The sequence below is a fragment of the Athene cunicularia genome (genome assembly GCF_003259725.1).
Source record: "Athene cunicularia isolate RWA chromosome Z unlocalized genomic scaffold, athCun1 chrZ_part1, whole genome shotgun sequence".
NCBI lineage: Eukaryota > Metazoa > Chordata > Aves > Strigiformes > Strigidae > Athene > Athene cunicularia.
The window spans coordinates 31,813,078-31,835,175 of NW_020799142.1; the positions used below are offsets into that span (position 1 = coordinate 31,813,078).

The 22,098-nt window shown below is 43.9% G+C and overlaps 1 protein-coding gene across 4 annotated transcripts in view; it reads left to right on the forward strand.

Moving 5' to 3' along the window:
- SETBP1 (SET binding protein 1) overlaps window positions 1-22,098 on the forward strand; it is a 237,654-nt gene that overhangs the window by 152,911 nt on the left and 62,645 nt on the right. For 2 of the 4 annotated variants that reach the window (XM_026865481.1, XM_026865482.1), the window contains one exon: window positions 5,513-8,978. In XM_026865481.1, coding sequence (XP_026721282.1) covers window positions 5,513-8,978 — 3,466 coding nt within the window. Of the gene's footprint in view, window positions 1-5,512; window positions 8,979-13,501; window positions 13,627-22,098 lie in introns of those variants that run through there. The other 2 variants (XM_026865483.1, XM_026865484.1) reach the window with 2 other exon arrangements.

Here is a 22,098-nt window from a genome sequence, read left to right on the forward strand (position 1 = left end):
TTACATGCATGTCTGGGAAGCAGAAACTGAAGAGATAGCTTTCTCAAGAGGAACAAACCACCTGGAGCTTCTTCCAGTTTTTAGGACCTCCTTACAAAGGACAAAAACAGAGTCTGGTTTTTCAGAAGGTAGATGCCCACTGCATTTTCCACTTAACCTCAGTGCCACCAGATTTATTTATTCAGTCCTGAAAAATCTCAGGCTGACCTTTTGCTAGGCACCCAAGGTCTTTTATTGGCATTGTCTGGATTACTTTCAAGCATAAGCTTGTTAAAGCAGGTATGAATTCAGGCCTGCCTTTGCTCTGAGCTGGCTGGTTACAAGGAAAGTCCACTCTGCATGAAATATCACTGCCATAGCAGAGTGATGTGCCTGAGCTAATATCCCTCTCTGTGTGGCTTGGAAACAACACCTGGTGAACCCAGCTTCTAGCCAACCCGGGTGGCAAGCAGAACAAATGTCCACATACGTCCAAGCAGTCACTGCTTCACCCCATGGATTCCCAATTAGATGCCAGCTCCCAGTTGCCAAAATTGCTACCAAAAATGGCTTACAATTTCCTAGGCCACACAGAGGTATTATACAGTGTTTTGTTGAGATTCGTTCTCCCTGGGGAGGCAGGGGTGGCCTTGAGATAAAAGAAAGCACTTTCCAAGACTAATTTTGTGACATTATTTGTTTAGGAAAGCCTTTCCTCTTTTTATGTTATTTTCTTCTTAAAAAAAAGAAAATATTTCCAGCCTATGAAGAAGATAACAAAGAATGGTATGTCCCCAGAACACACTATGATGTGTCACTGTGGATGCCAATCCCCACAGACACTCCCGATGTTATTAATTTTTAAAACAAACTTGCTGATTGAGGTTCTGACTGCCTTTAAATTGTCTCTACAAGGAGACTGTGTACTAATTAACCCACAGAAACAATCAATGATGTACCTTTTTCAAGTTTCAGGGTGATTAGAATATGAAAATGAAGAGCACAATGGTGCAGATGTTTTAAAATCACAGCAGACAGCAATTAGTGACATGGGAACCAGCTGCTTATCTCTCCAGATAAAGCCTCTTAATAGGGAATTACACTTGAGGAGCCATTACACAGATGGATCTTCGAATGATTTAAAGAGGGGGCGTTGTAGTATTAACTTTGATTTGCAAGCCAGATTCGTGACAAGCTCTATGTGTGTTACCTCCACAAAAAGGTGCTTTTGGAGCAGGGGGCTACCATTGCCTGTAAACATTTTTTTTTCAGATGATGGGTTTTTCTAATTGTGTATTTTATCATTATCATTATTTTTAGTTATATTCATTTTTATTTGAATTTTTTTCCTTCTTACTATTATTTTACTAAGCTCTTAATACAGTTGCTGGCATCTCCTCCCACTTTTTTGCTTTGGGACTAGAAGCAGCATGTGGATCGAGAGAGCAGCTCAGGTGAGGGAATGGGGAGGCAGAGTGAGACATCCAGTAAATGAAAGAGTCCCTGAGGGATGGATTCTGCTGCGGGGTACTGCTTGCAGAGTAAGGTGGCACTCATCATGGAAATGATAGAGTCTCATCCTCACTTTCAAGGGCTGTATGCCAGAATAAAACTGTTAAAAGGAGTAATCACCTCTGCAGGTGCAGGATTGCCTAGGTCTGGCAAGGCAGATGTAAGCACACAGTCCCACCTCTTCTGCTCTCTGGCCAGTGCTCTTCGCTTGCCAGTATATGCGATGGATCCTGCTCATAGGTCTACCCACCACTGCCAAAGCTGAGGACTGAAACTCATGTGTTTGGCATTAAAATCATATAATACTAACAAGAGAATTCAAACTTTATTTTTCTAATGTAAAGTTTAGCATGTGCTGGATCACGTTGCTCAAACTTCTTTACAGTTATGAAAACTATTAGCTTCTTTATATGTATTTTATTTTCTTGTAGGGAAAGATGAGACTATTACCATTAAGTACATCCAGTAAACTGAATATCAGGAGAAATACTGACCAAGTCTGGTGAGATGTGATAAAATTATTACCCTTCTACTTTCACAAAAGAAGGAGCAGACTCCCAGTGCAGAATAGCTAACTACTGAAGAAAATCCTATTTAATGAAAGGGCAAACTACAAACAGAGGCAGGCGCTGAAATTTGAAGTATTTTTAGGGTCTCATAAACCAAAAAGTAAATAAAGGTAAATATTTCCGTTTTCATGAAAAAGCTCACTATTCTTGATGCTGGTCTTGGCCATGCTGCCATGGAAACTCTATTCAAGTCAACAGCCCCTTGCCAAGACCTATGGAGCTGAAGTATGTTGCATGCTTACTGACAAATAAAGTAATGAATTTGTGTGAAAGGCATCAAGATACATGTTTCTGAGAAGCCCTGTTTGTCTTCACCCTGCTGACAGCTCTGGCATCCTCCACTAGCTCAGCCAAGGCTTAGGTTAGCTGAGCTGGTTCTTGTTGGCTCTTAGGGTGATGCTCACCCAACAGGGAAGATGGAAACACCTAGACATTAGGACCAATGGGATCAGACAGCAGTCCAGATGGAAACACGTGGAATAAAATACACTTGGCTGCATTACTTTCAACTGATTTAGTAGTACTTCTAGGTAAACAGTCCCCACATATCTATGGCAGACAGTGAAACCCAACCTGCTGCAGCCGAATGATCGCTGGTTGCTGTAGAAGAATTATTTGGGGGTGATATCAACGTGTCTGGCAACGGACAGTGAATAGTAAATGTTATGCTGGAAGAAGTTGCATGAGGAAACCCAGCGGACCATTATGTGCTTGGACAGATATATAATTTTGACGTCTTGCTTAGGAAATGGAGTCCCCTAATCCTGCAGAATGGTCATTTTTTGAAGGCCTGTTGAAATCAGAGTGCTTATCTATGTGATTAAATGCCTCCAGAGTTGGCACCTTTGATGACACAGGCATATCTTTCCCATTAATTGTAAGATAGATGTTGTGGTGGCCTGCAGTGCTGGAGTAATGACAAGACTGTCATTACGGATATGTTGGAAGTTGCATCATCATTTTATAATGTGCCGGCCTAGGAAATGAGGCTGGAGGACCCAAGCAATATATCAGCATTCATTGCTGATATATAGCTGGCCTCTTAGTTCTGAGCCCTTATTAAATGTCTTAAAATATAGATCAGAGATTATTGCTCCTTTTAAACTAGAGATCTCTGGGCGTGTGGTTGACTTGGAGGGACCAGGGTGTTGCCATGTGATAGTTTCACTACTGTAACCCTCCTTTTTGTTTTTTTTTTTTTTTTTTAAATTTCCGAATTAATTTTTTCAGGTCGTTTAGTTTCACAGCTCAGCATTTTGGAAATAATGTGGGTGTAGTGTAAGGAGTTCCTCTGACTGCAGCTGTAAGTGTCCAGGATCTGTGCAGAAACAGCCTGGCCCTGCTGCTGTGTGGGTCCTGGGGGCCAAGAGCCCATCATTTCCAGGGCTTTTCCAAGTCACAGATCATGGTACCTCGGGAATATGATGTTTCATGTGAAGTTTAGGTGGAGGGCACCCACCTGCAGCCCACTGCAGGGGATGGCCACCGCCTGCACACCTTCTCATGCCAGTATACCCAGCCTGGTGGCCTGGGGGCAGGAGAAGCCTCAAATGGCTGAGGTGAAAGGAAGCTCAGGAGCTTTGTGATCAGTTTCAAAAAATTAAAATAAAAAAATAAACTATCAAACTTCAGTACCAGTGCTGCTGATTTCCTCTTGACCCCTCCTTGGGCTCATCCCAAGGATGTGGACATGGGTGGGCTCCATTTTCCGAAGGAGGGCATCAGTGGTGTTGGTCAGAGCCACTGCACGCTGTGTGGCTCGCACGCGTGAGGCCACTGCGAGGAGGCGGAGTAGGATGAACTGATTCATTTTCCCGAGCGCTGTTTAGGCTTTCGGCTCTTTTCTCAGGCTGAAGAAACCGAGTGTCGCTAGCTCGCGACATCTGCAGCTCTACCGCAGCTGCATGCTTTCATTTTCTCACTCCACAGTTCCTGGAAATCTCTGCTTTCCCTGAGCATGGCTCGTCCATGTGCATGACAGCTGAACTATACACAGGATTTAAGAGTCCCTGATTACTCCTCAGACGACGGACCAGAACAGCTTCATCGTTATTGCCTATTCCAGCAAAGCCACATGCCCATTTTTTATATGCACATGAAGGATATCTCAACATCGATTTGCCAATAACGTGTATGTTTACTGGTCTCTAAATACTGCACCATGGGCTTGAGGTTGTTTAGTACTTTTCAAATCCCTCTAAAGTCGCTCATAACTGGGGACACCTCATTTCCCAGATCAAATCCCTCTTATGCTGGCATCCTCCTTGCCCCAAAATTTCTGTTACAAACACCACAAATGGGGATCTAATGTACCACTACCAATAGAAACTTTATTGTAACAGGGTGTTCACAGAAACATGAGACACTTAGCAGTCGTTTTCTATTGTTCTTTCCTTGGTTACACTTTTATTCTAAGTTTCCCTTCATTTATTTGGCATTACAGTCTGCTAAGAACAGTTGTTCGCAGTACTAGGTGTACAAAATCAGGTGCACAGTTTGATCCAGAGCTTTACAAAAAAGCTCCTAAGTGTAATAGGAGAAAATAAACAGCTAGAACAGGTCAGCTAGTGAAAGTTAAAATAAATAAATAAATAAATATTTTTTTCCTTGCTTTTGTGGACTTTTCCAAGCTTACCGCTGTAACAAACATAATCTTGTTAGCTGAAGGTGGCTAAGAAAAAAAAATAGACTTTCTTTTGCTCTGTAAATCTTCAGCATAATTCTGTCCTTACTCTAACCTCTGTGATTTGAAGAGCTGCTGTTGGATTAGAAATCATATTGAAGACATCTCTTACAAACATTGCAAATAGCAGAGTGTTAAAATGGAAAGGGAGTAATGCAAACCCTAAACCTGCCAAGTGTGCCTCACAAACGATGCTATGCGTATGATTTTAAGCTTGAAGTTTGTGGGGATGACTTCTATGTGAAAATTTAAGCAAGTAAATCTTTGCAGATTCTGGCTTCATAGGGAAGTGGACCCATGGGTTTTCCTCTTGTTTGTTACAAGTTCCGAGATAATTTTGCATTTTTCTTGTTTACAACAATGAGTTTAATTGCTGTTATTGACCGTCAAGTTCTGTAAGGGATTATTTTTCAGGAAAAAGGATTTCTCACCAGGAGGCTAAATTGCACCATTCATCCATTGAAAGGGAATATTTTAGTTGTGGTTTAAATTAAAAATCAATAGAATATGTTTCCTTAGCAATTTAACATTTATAGAAATATTTCCATTGTTTTTAGAGTGGGAAAACAAAACGAAACTTGTTTACAGAGCATGAATCTAAATGCAAATTTGGCTCGAGTATAAGAAGACTTTATAAAGGCTCCTAACCCTTAAAAGGACATTGGTTAAGAAGAGTTGTCATTTACTATACACATAAAGAGCTGCATCCAGGGGTGGTGAATGGACTGATAAACTAATTTTTTTCTATTTATTATCTTCTCCCTTTCAGGTTTATGACAGGCCACAAAAACATTCTGCTCTGCACTATGATCCAGGTCTCCCACAAGACTTCACCGGTGACACCTTAAAATCAAAGCACCAGCAGAAAAGTAGCAACCAGCACCACCTTGACTGGTCAGCGAGCTCCGATACTGGATCCACTTCTCAAAGTTGCTTCATCAACACAGAACCCAGTCGAGAAGCAATTAGTGCCACCAAGGTCCCCGCTCCAGAGCCAGGAGTTTCCTTCAGTAAATCCCAAGCGAAGAAGTCCTGTGCCAGCACCACGTGGGGGCAACTGTCAGCCAGTAGTAAAGAGCTTGCCATTTGCAGTGCAGTCCCATCACCCAACAACATCAGCGCAGCCGCCCCGCCGAGCAGTGCCGCTGAGTGCAATGGGCTTTTGCCTCTTGGTGATCAAGATGGAGTTGTGCAGCTGGAGGCCCCCGATCAACCCGCCGGGAGTACAAAGAAGAAGTCCAACAAAAAGGATTTGATAAGTCAAACCATCCAAACCGCAGACATCGAATGGGTGAAGAGTGCTCAGAAAGCATTTGACAGCAAATCCCATGACAGCATGGAAGGGAAAAAGGAGTCTTACTCGATGGACAGTGTGTTGGATACGTCACCCTTGAAGCAGAATCCCACTTCTGCTAGCAGTTGTGAAAGTGATACCAGTCACGTACGAATTACTATCCCAATAAAGACTCCGACAACGGATACATCTGGCCACAAAAGGAAAAAAAGGCAGTCCACAAAATCTTCCATAGAGAAAACGATTCAGGAGAAAAGCCTGCCTTCTGGACTTGCTATGAGCAGTGAAGTAGCAAACAGGACTAGTTCTCAATCAGAGGGGAGTAAAAAAGATCTCCGAGCCACAAAGCCAGGGAAAGTGATGGAAAATGAGTCTCCCTTAGTAGCTATCGACAGCAGTGTGCTTACTGACAAAGCTTCCCCAAACAGTGCCACCAGACTCAGAAAGTCTGTAGCTGTGACATCCACTCTCCTACCCACTGATCTTCCCACAGCTGGCAAACTATCTGAGGTCCAGCACCCCAAACATGCAGCTAAGCGACGATGGACCTGCAGCAAACCTAAATCTATCCTTCGGGAGACCTCCATGACAACATCTGAGAAGCTGATGGTGGAGCCTCCTTCAGCCTATCCCATCACACCATCCAGCCCTCTGTATACCAATACAGACAGTCTTACTGTGATCACACCTGTCAAGAAAAAAAGAGGACGACCAAAGAAACAACCCTTGCTCACTGTTGAAACCATCCATGAGGGAACTTCCACCAGCCCAGTGAGTCCAATCAATCGTGAATTTCCAGGAACAAAGAAAAGGAAGAGGAGAAGGAATCTGGCCAAGTTGGCCCAGATGGTCCCTGGAGAGGACAAGTCCATCAGTGAACTCAAGTTTCACAAAAAGGTCGGGAAGCTTGGGGTCTTGGATAAGAAGACCATCAAGACCATTAATAAAATGAAGACCCTCAAGAGGAAGAATATTCTCAATCAGATCTTGTCCTCCTGCTCCAGCAGCATAGCTCTGAAAGCAAAAGTCCAGCCACCGTCTAGTGCTGGGCCAACCACCATTGATGCCAGACTAGGGAAGCAGATCAATGTCAGCAAGAGGGGGACTATCTACATTGGTAAAAAAAGGGGCAGAAAGCCAAGAGCAGAGCTGCAGCCTCAGCCAGAAGAACCTAAGACAGCCATCAAGCACTCAAGGCCTGTTTCCAGCCAGCCAGAAAACCCAGCAGTGCCTTCCAACCTGCAGTCACTTGTGGCATCGTCACCAGCAGCTATTCATCCGCTTTCGACACAGTTAGTGGGGACTAACGGCAACCTTAGCCCTGCAAGCACTGAAACAAATTTTTCAGAGTTAAAAACTATGCCAAATCTTCAACCTATCAGTGCTCTTCCTACAAAAACCCAGAAAGGAATGCACAGTGGAACTTGGAAGCTGTCTCCACCCAGGTTAATGGCTAATTCACCTTCCCACCTCTGTGAAATAGGTTCTCTGAAAGAAGTCACACTGTCACCGGTGAGCGAGTCTCACAGTGAGGAAACCATTCCGAGTGACAGTGGGATAGGTACAGACAACAACAGCACTTCTGACCAAGCCGAGAAAAGCTCAGAATCCCGCCGGAGATACTCCTTTGATTTCTGCACCCTGGACAATCCAGAGGCTATCCCATCTGACACCAGCACAAAGAACAGGCATGGTCACCGGCAGAAACATCTCATTGTGGATAACTTCCTCTCTCATGAGAGTATTAAAAAGCCAAAGCACAAGAGGAAAAGGAAAAGCCTGCAGAACAGAGATGACCTCCAGTTTCTGGCAGACCTTGAGGAACTCATCAATAAGTTTCAAGTGTTCAGGATTTCCCATAGAAGTTACACATTTTATCATGAAAATCCATATCCCAGCATCTTCAGGATTAATTTTGATCACTACTACCCTGTGCCATATATCCAGTATGACCCATTGCTCTATCTTCGCAGGACCTCTGACATGAAGTCTAAGAAGAAGCGTGGTAGACCTGCCAAAACCAATGACACCATGACAAAGGTGCCTTTTTTACAAGGGTTCGGTTACCCTATTCCCAGTGGGAGTTACTATGCACCCTATGGAATGCCTTACACATCAATGCCTATGATGAATCTTGGTTACTATGGTCAGTATCCAGCTCCTTTGTACCTGTCTCACACGCTCGGAGCGGCTTCCCCATTTATGAGACCTACCGTGCCCCCACCCCAATTCCATGCAAGCTCTCATATGAAGATGTCCACCACTGCCAAGCATAAAGCGAAACACGGAGTGCACCTACAAACACCTGTGGGAATGGGCCTTGGAGACATGCAGTCCTCTTTGGCTCCTCCAAAGGTCGGAGGAACAAGCCTTTCAAGTGGCCGACTTCACAAAAGGAAACACAAACATAAGCACAAGCATAAGGATGAGCGGATATTGGGGACACATGAAGATCTCAGTGGTCTCTTCGCTAGCAAGTCCACTGGCTTCTCCAGCCACGCGATCAACGAACGACTAAGTGGCTCAGATAAAGACCTCTCTTTGCTCAATGAGAAAAGCAAGCATAAGGAGAAGCAGAAGCACCAGCATTGTGAAACCGGACACAAAGGCTCAAAGAGTAACTTTGAAGTGGATACGTTGTCTACGTTATCACTTTCTGATGCCCAGCAGTGGACACAGAGTAAAGATAAAAGTGACTCAAGCAATGATCCCATTGACTCTTGCACAAAGAGATACTCTGGTAATACTGAGAGTAATGGAAGGTCAGAGTCCCTGGACATGTTTGGTGAAATGAATTCCTCGAGTGAGAAGCGGGATAACGATGCAAGTGGGAATAAAAGAAGAAGCTTTGAAGGGTTTGGAACTTACAGGGAAAAGGACATTCAGCCCTTTAGGACAAATAGAAAAGACAGAAGTACTTATGATTCTTCAGCCTCTTCAGGTAAGCTCTGCTTTATTCTATTTTAGCTTATTGCATTTAAATTTTAATGCTGAACAAAGTGGAACTTGCCATTTACAGCAAATGTGTTTATGAGTCAGTAAGTTCTCTGGCTTTTTGTAATTGATTCTCATTCTGCATCCAGACTTCGAGGAGATCAACAAGGAATTTGGCCATGCATTAAGCCAAAAGCTTTAAAAGTCTTTGAGTTGTTACATAACATTTTTAGAAACATTTGTCCTGCCTTTGCTTATTTCTTATATCTTGTTGCTTGTTGCACTTCCTCCAAAAATCTCACCATTACGTTCTGCAACAGCAGCAGTTAGGATATCGGTTGACAAGGTAGGCATCCCTCTTACTGGTGTCTGATGTTGTGGGTAGTTGTTGTCCAGCCTTTCGGAGAACAGCCACAGTACAGAGGAGAGAGTCTTTGCTCTGGCACACAAAGCATACAAAAGCCATTTGTTGATGGGATGGAGATGGGTCATTGTCCCATTACTGGTGTGGGGTACTGCTGATCCAGAGGGACTCATCACAGTGATAGCTGGGCTCAATATATGGAGACGGTGGGTACAAGTGTAAATTAGTCCTTTCCAGTCAGCAGGTGCCATGTAAAGTAATTATCTTGAGCATTGAGTGGCTGTGGGAAGGGACTGGTGTCATGGAAACAATAAACCCTAGCCAACTGACCCTGAAGAATTTTAGCACTCATGACTTGGAAATATAAGCTGGGTAGATGAGGAGGGAGGAAGCTCCTTTTGGCTGCTAAGGACATCTGTTCCTCTCATGCAGAGGGGGGGGGAATAAAAAGGGAATCTGATTCTCGTCCACAAGACTGGATTGTATTTTACAATAGGGAGCTGCTTTCATGATGACACAGAGGCAGGTGTTTTGCTGCAATATAAATGAATTTAGCTTGGGAGCAAGCCCAGAGCTCCTGCACCATCAGATATTTATCACAAAGCAGATTTCACACTTGGTTCTGGAAAAGGCTGGGCTTTACTGAACCAACCTGTGGTGGATGAGATTCTGATGTGTAAGAAAGATCTTCAAAGAAATGTAATTCATAGCCTCCAAAATGAAAAGAGAATCAGTTGAGAACACAGAGGGAGCAGAGAACTTGTATAACCTGCCAATGTAAGGCTCTTAAGATTTTTATTGACTTGTAACAGATTGAGATCCAAAGACTTCTCATGCTTAAGCCTCCTAGACATTTCCATTTCCTTCGTTGAAAGCAAGATCTGGACTATAGCAATGAAAAGCAGTCTGAAATGAGTGCTTATCCCATGAAAATATTCCCATTCATGGTATCATATTATATCAGACCAATTGTGAGACCCAGAAATGAGACACCCAGAAATTTTGGAAAAGAGACTGAATTCAGTCACTGGTTGTATCAGGGTTGCTACACGCCTGACAAAGCACAAATTTATTCTCCACCAAGTGTTGTGGTGGCTATGGCATTAAGGAAGTTGTGTCCTAGCAGACAAGGGTTAAAAGTCTTCACAATTTTTAACAATGCTATTTCTCAGTGTTTTAGTGGAAGATACTGATTTCACAGTTTGATAACAGTTGGATTTCTAGCCTTTTTGCTTTCTGAACAGAAGATGTTTACTAAACCTGTACTTAACCAATTTAATATATTTCACTTAGGCATAGCAAATTGTCAGGAAAAAATTCTTATCACTGCTGAACCCTAATCAGTTTCCCAAGTAAGGGCATGATCCCTTCCCAGCTGACTTGGAAATAGAATTGGTAAAGAAAAAGTCCATTTTGTATTACTGTCCTCCTTGTTTATTGCCCATGACAATGAAAACATAAAATGGAATGATAGAACTTGCAATAGGAGCTCCATCAGATTTGGTGTTTAACCTTTATAAACTGGTTCTTATTTTAAACTAAAATTATTATTTTTATTTATTTTTACTTTTCATGATTACAACTGCACATTGTTCCCCATGACCTAATCCATCAAGCCATAGATTATGAACTGGTTTCTTCATTGTCAAGCTATTATTTAGATGGAAAAATCATCAGCAGTTAGCTAAGCAGAGCCAGCTAACCAGAGCCATACCTTGCACTACAAGGAAAAATAGTAGAACTAAACAGCTCTGCCAAGAAAGGCCTGGAGCCAAGACTCCTCATTAAAGCCTAGGAACATCTGTCTGCTTATGACTGTCTAAGATCTCAGTGCAGCTTTTTTTCCTTTCTGCCTTTGACCTTCACTGGGATTCCCAATAGAGGTCCACACTTGAGCCTAGACATAACTATTAACTAGTTCCCACTGAGAAAGGATTAAATTTTTCCATTATAACCTTGACCTTCTTTCTCCTAATTCACCTTGCATTTCTCTGAGGTGGCTAAACAGTGATTGACTAATGCTAAAAATAAAAGGTAAAAGGAAAAAAAAAAAAAAAAAAAGCCCTATGAGAACATACAGCTCTGTCTCAGGAGGTGATTTCCGTAGCCTGATTGCTCTTGTCATTTGATATTTGTCATCTTTCACAATATAAAAATAATATATAACAGAGATAAGAGGAGACATCCCGAATATTCAGATGAAAGCTGAAAATAGATTTATATCACGATTTCAGTGTTATCTTTACTGCATGGGCATTTTGGCATGCTCGGTAATGCCATTTGCAACTCCATTGTATGTTGCTGGAGATGAAATATGGAGCGAAAATCACCCACGCTCAGTAGAGATGTCTGTGATAAGAGTGATGAGAGAACTATTTAGTGCTCTTTGGCATTCAGGCATTTCAGTTTGTTTCAGTGCAGTCTGTTGGTGCAGGTACCATTTTATAGTTGTTATTATTGTTATTATCTATGTTGTAATAGCACTTAGCCATTTCTGGAAAGTTCAGTGTACCCTGGTGCTATGTAGTGATCATGCATATGGTAGAAAACAGTCCCACCATATAACCGTAAAGCCTAGGTATGATTTTACAGTCCAGAAAGATGAGGATGTCGAGGGAGGAGTTGTCCCTCCTACTTTCTGCAGGAGCTGGTTGTAGTCCTGGCACGAGAGTGAAGGGTCCCATTGAGGTAGTGCCAGGAGCCACCTTGTTTGGCTGCAGCAAACATCCATTCCCTGTACTGCACCTGCTTGGACTATCACTGGCCATTTGTTAGTGGGGTCCTTGTGACCTTCGGCTCAGTTTACATCTCTCGGGACCCCTTGGGGTTAAACACACGGTGTTAATGCATATGGCTATTCTCCCAGTGCACTGCCTGTCTCTCCATCATTGTTCTGGAGAAACTGGGCTCCTTTCCATAAATACTAATTAATAACTCTTCCCACCTTCATTCCCATCCACTTCCCATGACCTGTTGCTTCCTGCTGTATTTTTCTGAAATTCTGAAATTACTGTTTTTCTAAGATTGCTTGTGCTCACCTAACCCTCCTGCATTTAGAAAGATTAATGAATCAAAACAGATTAAACCCTGCTTTCCTCTTTGGCTGATGCAGAAGACTAGTCCAGTGGCATTAGTCCGGCCTTAGGCAAGGATACAGCAGCAAGTGTTTCAGATCCTTGCCACAGTTTTCCTGTCACTTGGGCACATCATAAACTGAACTTTCAAGTTCTGTGCACCAAGCATTGACTAGGTTGACTCGCTCCTTCAGGAGGTACACATGCATTTGAAGAAGGTTGTTGGGGCCCCTCTGGCACTCTGTGACCTGAGGCACTGCGCACAGCTGGATGGCTGATCCTTTCATCTGCTTTCCAGTAGTTACTAAAGCCCCAGGAGAGGGTCCCAGGGAGAGCCCACAGACTGGTGCCACATCTGGGCTGGGGAGAGGTGAGAGCAGGGCTGTATTTTAAAGATGTCCTCACAGCAAACTCCACACCTCAAGTCTACCAGCTACACTTTCATACGTGATGCTGAAGAAGACACACATTGCTGTGCCAATGCCATAGCTTATGCCTTGATAAAAAATCAGGTATGATTAGCTCTTCCCTATTTCCTTAGGTGAGCAAATGAGGAAGAGCACATTTAACATTTTAAGGTCCATAGATAAGATGGTAATTTATGTATACAACCTGTCTGATTGTGTCCTAGTTACAATCATTGTAGGCCAGGATGTAGCTGGGGGTGAAGCAGAGGTCAAAAGGCACTATATGCAGGACAATAGTTCTGCTTTTCTTTGTACTGAGACTAAACACGGTCTATGCTACTTTACACTCACAGTATTTCTGCCTCTTTTTTTAAAAAAAACCTCATGATTATACAAGCAAAGATTACGTTGCTCGCATATTGGGCATCATGGCTCAAAGATCAGCTAATAAGTACATGTGTTTCATCAGATATAGCACAGACACCATGCACAGTAAATTCACAGGAATATGAAGTTAATCATATGCAGCTATTAGTAATCATCAGTCTTCCAATGCTGGATAGTTAGCATGACAAACATGCTTTACAAATGAATGCTTAACTTGCCTACAAGCCCCTCACATCTTCCCCAATGTCTGGGTGTGCTACAAGCTGCATTTTTTTCTGATTTGACCTTCCTTCCTCAGCTAGTCTGTATGGTGCTGGTTTAACTCTGAAGGGATCACTATCAGCTTTAGATGGAGGATAGGCATCACACAGCGAGTAGTGTTTGGCCCTATGGCTTGAGTGGGAGAACAGGGGCTGTGTCATGCGTGCGTACTTAATAAGTCACTCTTATTAAATGCACGACTGTATGTTGTATTTGTTTAAAGTTATTTTCCAGTGTCTTTATCTTAAAATTGCCCTTGTTCCTGTGAAAAAGCCTTACATTGGGTGATTAAATCTTCCAAAGGGAGAGTAGGAGGAATACTGGAGGAAGGGAGGAGAAGTGACAATCAAACAGATGAACAGCATTCATCTGATGTCAGTACAAACACACAGATAAGTAACCATGCTCTGCTGCGGAGTGTCACTTATCCAGATGAGATTTCTTCCCTGACAAAACTCCCCTCAATGGCTCAGTTTCCTGCTGGAATGGGCTGTTGCCACACAGCACTGAATAAATCTCTGGTTCATCCTCTCTCAGAAGTCAAATGCATTAGTGTGATTTAAAACAGGACTTGCTATGAGCAAACACAAACATGGTGCAATATTGGCAAAGCCATTATGAGTTTTGTTTTGGATTGAGGGGGCTGATGTTTAACGGTTTGTTTAAGAAACAGCATTTGAAGTTCTGGATTATTATCATGAAGTATTAATCGGCCATGGTTTTACACTGAGAAAGGATCTGTTTTTCAGTAGTGGGTAAGAATATTTATTCTCCTAAATGTATATGGAAGATGCAGGCAAATAGGGTTGCCAACTGTCTCATTAATCAAACTTTGCTGATTTTTGTATAATAATACTTTCCATTAATAGGGTTTTTTAATAGCTCCAGAATCACAGTTGATTAATTATTCTGCAGTGAACACATTATTTCATTAATAGGGGAAAGAGTGGTCCAACACTATATTTGACAAACATTTCTTCATCTGACCAGCTTGGAGACATAAAATGTCTGTACTGGCTGGGTCTTGCATGTATACTTATGGATGCATCTTTACATTCTGGAACAAGGGAGGAGAGGTGACAATCAGATGGTGAAGTTCACTAGATATCAATTCAAACACATGTCTAAGTCACATTGCTGTCTTCAGCAGTGGCATCTGACTCAATGGGACCTAGGTGTCATATGGCATTGGGTGCATAGATGCAGCGGCAGGCTCATGCATGGTCCATGGTTTGGAGACCCATCTTCCTTGTCATCGTTTTCGTGCATGACTACAGAAATGTGTCTAATTTGCAGTAAAGCTCGGTGTCTGTCTGGGAAAGGGGGATAAAAGCAGTTTCCTGCTGTACAGAGCCACGGTGAGGTCTGATACACAGCGATGCCCAGCAAATGCAGCGTGGGAGCAGTGGCAGTGCTTGAAGCAGATGGGAGAAGAGCCAGACTTGAACTTCGCTCGCTGAGGATGTATGGAGTATTAGTCACCCTCCCTTTCCCCATCTCTGCCTCTGCTGTGGTTTCCTCGGACACCCCAGGCTCCTACATAGCTTCAAGCAGCTGCAAAATTTTTCCAGCCCCAGCGTCAGTGGGGGGGTTGTGCCCTCGCCCTGTGTCCTGTGGTGAGGGACAGGCACTGTGCAGTTACAGGGTGAGTGTTTGTGCCATCTGGCCCATAAAAGTTAGCATCAGAGCTTTACAAAATGCCATTATTTGTAAATACGATTACATTAATCAAAACATCTGTTTGGGTCCCTGGATGCTTAGGAGAACAACCAAAACTACTGAAATGACCTCCAAGAGCACTATCTGTCCCCCTTAGGATAAACATCCTTCTCGTTGTTTTCCACTAAGTCTTCTGGCAGTCCTGAGAAGAGGAGGCCAAGCTAGCTTCAATGTTGCTCCATTCTGCCCACGGTGCTTCCTAGAAGAATGGGCTGTTGAGGGAAAACAAAAATAATGCGAAAAGCAAGTCAAAGCTTTCCTTGAAAGTGTTTTGACCAAGACGTTTGAAATAGAGTGAGTTTTGTTGTTGTTGATGTTGTTTTAATGCTACCACTTACTTGCAGTGTTGCTTCCAATGTTTGCACTGACCAAGGAGAGAAGAAATAAGAGGGAAGCTGGAGTGGGAGAGGGAGCTGGAATATTTACCACCCAACCAATCTTTTATTTCCTCTCTTAATGATTGTATGTTTATTGCGCTGCCTAAGGCTCAGTACAAAGTCTTTTGGACCGGTGATGAATTAATCAAATTAAATGCTGTGACCCCTTTGCTTTTTGGGAGTGTTACAAGCCTCCCAGCACCCTGCCTAATTTCTGCCTCTTACTTTGCTCTCTGTCCAACAGTCAGGCAGTTCTTCCCTCACAACTTGGCAGCTCACAGCTATTTATCTTCGCTCTTTCTGGCCAATGCCAGAATGTCTTGTTTGAAGTTTTTATTTAGGCCACTGCTGGTTTATGGAGTTGTGCAGATTCCATGTTGGGTGTGCAGCAGCTCCGTGTCAGATACAATTGGCTTCTGCTGGGCTCTTGGCTTTAAAAGGCAATAAAGAATCATGGCCGGATTCTCATCTCGGCCCGGCATAAATCAAGCATCTCCCCATTGAAATCAGTGAGGTTGACTTCTGGAGTGAAGTATGTGTTGAGGCAAAAAGAGAATGTGAGGCTGGGAAGTCCCATCTGTGGCTTCAGGGGGGATGCGCTGGAGTCCTCACAGCTGTGCTCTACCTGCCAGGTGCCAAAACCAGCCTCAGTTCAGCATTTGTAGACATTTTTTAGCTTGGAGGAACAGGGTTGATTAAGATATTGACAGTGCACAGCCTGGACACTTGTATAAGTGGCAGTTTAAGAAGTTAGAAGGAAAAGTGTGTGGCATAGCTCTGGACTATACACAACATAATTTCTTGCTCAGAGGCAATGATATTCCAGGTACAAGGCAAGAAGTCTGTTAAGGCATGTGGAGGAAGTCAAACAAAACAATGGCTGTATTTTCACTATTAACCTGCTGGTCCGTGTGACTCAAAGCTGGGCATAGGAAAAGCTGAGCTCAAGATACCTGCTGGTGAGAGGGATCATAATGCACTCAGGGCAACCTGCATCCTGTCCTGCTCAACTGCAGAAATGAGAGCTGGGGTCTTTGACCTCCAGAGCATGATCTGAGGCAGCTTCTCCATTTCCACTGCCTACCAAGAGTTTTATACTCACTTGTCACAGCAAAAGAAAGCTGGAAGAGCATTATTGCAGCTGCCTTAGTCTGCCTGTTTACAGTAATGATGCTGAACAACAAAAGGAGTATGAATGTCCTGTTTTAAGGTTTCGCTGAGAAGGAAGCCAGAATAATTCCCCTATAGATCAAGAGATGAGGGGAGGGGTGGGAAAGGAAAGTTTTGACTGTCCAAGGAGGAGTTTTTACACAACCTCAATAACTTGAAAAGACCCAAAGACTCGTAACAGGAATTGTTAGTGATTTGTCCCTGGAAACATGCAGCTAGGCATGGATCCCCATAGGTGTTTGTAGCAGCACTGAATCTGACCGAGCTTTCACATGGGGCGGTGCTGATTTCAGGAGGCTTCAGGAGCATGTGCAGTGCAGAGCTAACTGTCAAGCAAGGGCAGGACTATATGACTCAGAGGGATTTGCTAATGAGCTATCAAGCCCTGGGTCACTGGTTGAAATTTAATCTATGAGAACAGTGACAGAAAATCAAATCAAAGTGCTGACGTCAGAGTGATGCTGGAGCAGCAGCAGAAGTGTTGCTGGTGCCTTACGCAGCTCACACAGGAAGCTTAAATAAACCGGGAGCAAACTGTGAGTAACTTGTCTGATTGATCCCACTTGCAAGATATAGCTCAGCCAATTTGTATTATGCCTATCAGTAACTCACTTTCTTAGTGTGGTTGTTTGTGAATGACAACAGCATATCTCATCACAGAATCTGACTCAAGCCCAGCATTATACAGAACTAGAAGCAGAGTTGTGGAGACATCTAGGTAGAGTTTGCTCAGCAGTGTCATGGAATGTGGACTGGCAACATACCACAAAACTCAGTAGTTTCTTGTTCTGGTGATGGAGTTCTTTGCCCACATCGAGGCTAGTAGTGATGGCTTTCCCATTCCCGCACTCCTGAGACAACTTGATGATTTCACCATAGGTTTCTCAGGGCTGGGAAGGGCCCACATTGCTAAGGCTATAAAATCAGCTCTTATGGTTTTGTGGTTACCAGAGGGAAGGTTGGTGACAGAAGGGACAAGGGCACCAGATGCCCTCCGCAATGGTACCGGTACTGCATACAGGGGTCAGCGTGTTGGGGCAGGAAGACTTGTGCTGATGTGTTTGTTGTCCTTTTCACAGATCTTTAGGAGCAACTCAGTGGTCCTTCCTCTGCTCCCAAGCAGCCAGGCTGAGGATACAGAGTCTCTCCAGATGGCACAGAGCTGCCGTTTCAGCTCAGTGTCTTTGGCCTTCCTCGCCTCCAGTGCAGGCAGGGAAGGGAGCAATAGTCAGCATTGTTTTCTGTGCCAGCTATGATTACTTGGCGTAAAGAGCACTTAAGTAAGTTGACACAGCCTTTGAGTTGCTTGGTTTGCTTAAAAAAGAAAAGAAAAAATCCCTAGACTACTCCACGTTCTCTTTGCTGTTTGAAGTCTAGTCTGCACCAGTAAAACCTTGGTTTTATACCAGAACTGGGACGTGGTCAGTTGAAGAATGTTTGTCATTCTGATATTTATTTATTTTCTATTTAAAAAAACAAAACAAAAAAAAAAAACAACAACAAAAAAAAACCACACACACAAAAAAACCCAAAACAACCCAAACAACAACAAAAAAACAACACTACAACTCTGGGAGAGCAACAAGTTGAAAAAATAGTTAAACTCCAGATTCATGCAGATTTCCTGTTTTGCTTCTTAACAAAACCTCAAAACCACTTTGAACAAGTTTCCCACCTCAGCTGAGGGTGGGGCTGTGTACGCCCCACACGTGGCTCCCAGAAGTGCACCCAAGGACAATAGTACATCTCCTTTGGCACGGAGGGGCCAAATTTACTGCTAGCAGGGCAGTCAATACGTGCGCCTGTGCATGACTGCCCAAAAGAGCTTCTGACTCAGCCAAGTACATTGGAAAACTTTTTAACTTTTCTATTTCCAACAGAACAGACTGAACGGTAGAGATGTGGCAGACAGAAACTGGAGGCATTTGATAAAGGGATGCCTCTCCAAGATGCTAGGCAGATATTGACTGTTGTCGGTACGCTGGGCGATCTGTCGTAATTTCATTGATTTGATCTAGTGAGACAACATCTCGGTAAATAAGAGGAGCAGAGAAATCTGTTGCACTGAAATTAATGGTTGTTGCCTGATCTCCTCTTAAATTAATTTATTGCAATCTGAAGCAATGCATGCATTTTGCAAGCCCAGCATTCTTTGGCTCCTACACTGCATCATGACATTACTTCAGGCGGTAAGGAAGATCTTATTTGTGATATAGTGTGCTGTGGTAGATAGTAAAGTAGCTAGATGCCTGGGAACTCTGGATGGAGCTATGGCATTTGGGTGTGTAATTCTAACTAACAATAAGCAGTGCTTAACATTTCCTCCCACACTAGAAGCGTACCCATTAAAGTTTAGCCAAGTCAGCTGTGCAAGTTCTTGCATAAAAGGACAAACTGCTAAAATGCTAATAGGAGTCACTCTTATGTTAAAGAGTGGGTAGAGCAGGATGCATTAACCCAAATTCTCATTCTCTACTGCTAATCGGGAGAGAGTCTTGCTGAGATCAAAGAAACCCCTAGCAGGTAGAAATTATAATAAATCAGGCTCAATCCCAGGTTCACGACTCCTGAGTCTTTTTCTTGGCTGTTTCTGAGATGCTGCATAGTTTGAAGAAGTCAGTGAATGTGATTTAGAACATTCATGAGTCAACTTGAGTCCCTCTGAGAACAAACTGGATGTTTCTAAGTCCAAGGGAATGGCTCAGTCCGTTTCAACTGAAGAAGGACCTACATCCCAGAGAAACTATGTATATAAATATGGACGGTGTGTTTTGGACTTGAGAGTAACTTAAGCATATAAGCATATGGTTTCACTGATCGACAGCTTCTGGCAGTCCATCATGACTCACAAGTGGGTGAGGACTTGCTAATATCTCCCGAGGTGTTGAAAAGGGCCCACTTCATAAGTCACGACCTGACCAAACCCACAAGTTTTAGGTGACTTGAGCTGGCATGGAACACCTCAGCAAGAGAAATTTGGGACATGTTTATAATGTTTTTAAGGGCCAAACCAGGAAGAGAGGCTATGCCTCTGAACTGCTTGTTGCAGACTGGCTTGTGTTCACTGGACTGGGCAGACCGATCCACACTGCACAGCGCTTGATCCTGATCTCCAGTGGGTGACATCTCCCTGTAACCCTGGGGTACAATTATAGGTAGTTCTGGGTGGTTCTTTGTCTAATACAGATGCCAAAATAGGGGCTCTTCTGCAGCCGTCTGCTTCCTGTGTGCTCTGGGAAGTGACAGGAGGGATAGTGGGGTTTGGGGACTTCAGGCCAGCATCGCAATACAGCACCAGGTAAAGAGCCAAAGTTGTGTGTTGTGTGTCCACACAGTGCCTGGAGCAGAGCCTGGAGCACACTGTCATCTTGGCCATGCCCAGCTTTCCTCTTGGATGGAACAAACGGCTCCCTAATTGCCAGCTGACAAGTGCAGAGTGTGGAGGACTTGGATATCAGGATACAGGAGAGGGACAAGTCATTCTGGCAGTGTGGCAACACCCAGGCATTCCTAAGTGCCAGCTAAGCCTGGGGCATGAGGGAACGCCTGTTCCCTGGCCTAACTCGATTCATGCCATTTATCTGATAGAGCTCTAAAATGGAAGATTTACAAGCAAGAGGCCTCCCCTTCCACTGGGTTGAAGCTCTCTACTTTCTGCATCTGACACTTCTGGTTGAGCAATCAACCTTCATCAGGACGAGGTAATGCCTGCACTCCAGCCTTACCTGTAGCCTTCTATACTCCAAGCAAGTGGAAATTCTGGGGTCAGACCCCCCCTTGGGCTGGACAACCTAGATCTCTACTTCTCTGTTTTCTGGATAAGTGTTCAAATCATTAGTATCTTGTGCTTCCTCCTCCCACTTATCCTACAACACAGGTGCTTACCCTTCAGAAAGGAATTTGCATTTTGATTCCCACATAAAGCAGGATTGCACACTGTTGAGCCTTGAATTAAGCACTTACCCAGCCACAATCGTGAGAATAATAGTTCCTAATGCCTATGCCTGAGTGGCTGCATGCAACCACACTAAATCATCCCATGAGGGACCCACAGCTCACCATTCAGTTGATGTAGAAATGTGTGAACATCTCTTGGGTGCTACTTCAGAGACATCCGTCTCTGTGTTGCTTGTATCGTTTGCGTAGGCACCTGCCTTAAGTGATCTGAATCATTCTGTTGGAGCCAAGCGCCTATTTTTTTTAGATGTTGCAATGAATAAATTGAGTGCCTAAAGCAGACGGTCTCAATCTACCCTTCAGGGTGTCCACGTTTACCAACTGATATAACAATATAAAAGTCCTTGCCCAACTCAAAGAGCTGTTGCAAGATTTTAATTAATTAATACTGGCAAGGCTTTGAAATGGAATGAGGTCTGTAAACAAAGTGTATCATTATGACTTGATGGCACTTTCTACTTCACTTTCACACCATACCTGGGCACAGAGCAGGGCAGCTGAATGCTCTGATTCATCATGAATCACGAAGAAGCCTACTTAAAATGTGGATAATATTGATATATTTACACTGGTTAAAATGTACCAGGGAAGAGACATTGCCTCTCACGACAAGAATGGTTGAGTTTTCAATCCCTGGAGAAACAAAGAGGGGTTAGTAAAACTGCCACCTTAGACTTCCACAGGGCTAACTTCCACTCGTTCAAAAGACTGATTAACAGAATCCCTTGTGAGGCCGCCCTGAAGGGTACGGGAGCCCAGGAAGGCTGGACATACTTCAGGAGAGCAGTCTGAGAGGCGCAGGAGCAGGCTGTGCCCGTGGGCCGGGAAACAAGCAGGGGGGAAGGAGACCGGCCTGGCTAAACAGGGACCTTGGGCTGGATCTCACGAACAAAAGGAGAATCTATTGCCCTGGGAGGAGGAGCCAGGTCTCTCATGAAGACTATAAAGATGTAGGGGAGTTATGCGGGGAGAACATTAGCAGAGCCAAAGCACAGCTAGAGCTCGACTTGGCCACAGCTGTTAAGGGTAACAAAAACCATTTCTGTAAAGTCGTTAACAGCAAATGGAGGGTTGGGGAAAATCTCCCTCCCTTACTGGATGCAGAGGGAAACATGGTAACTAAGGGTGAGGAAAGGCTGAGGTGCTCAGCGCCTACTTTTCCTCAGCCTTTAGCAGTGGAAGTGGCTGTTCCCTGGACACCCAGCCTCAGGAGCTGGGAGATGGGCAGGGGGAGCAGGCTGAGGGCAGCACAGTTGGAGAGGAGGTGGTCAGAGACCTGCTGCACCACTGGGATGCTCACACGTCTGTGGGAGCGGGTGGGTTACACCCAAGGGTGCTGAGGGAGTTGGCAGATGTGCTCGCCAAGCCGCTGTCCATGATTTACCTGAAATCATGGCTGACTGGGGAGGTG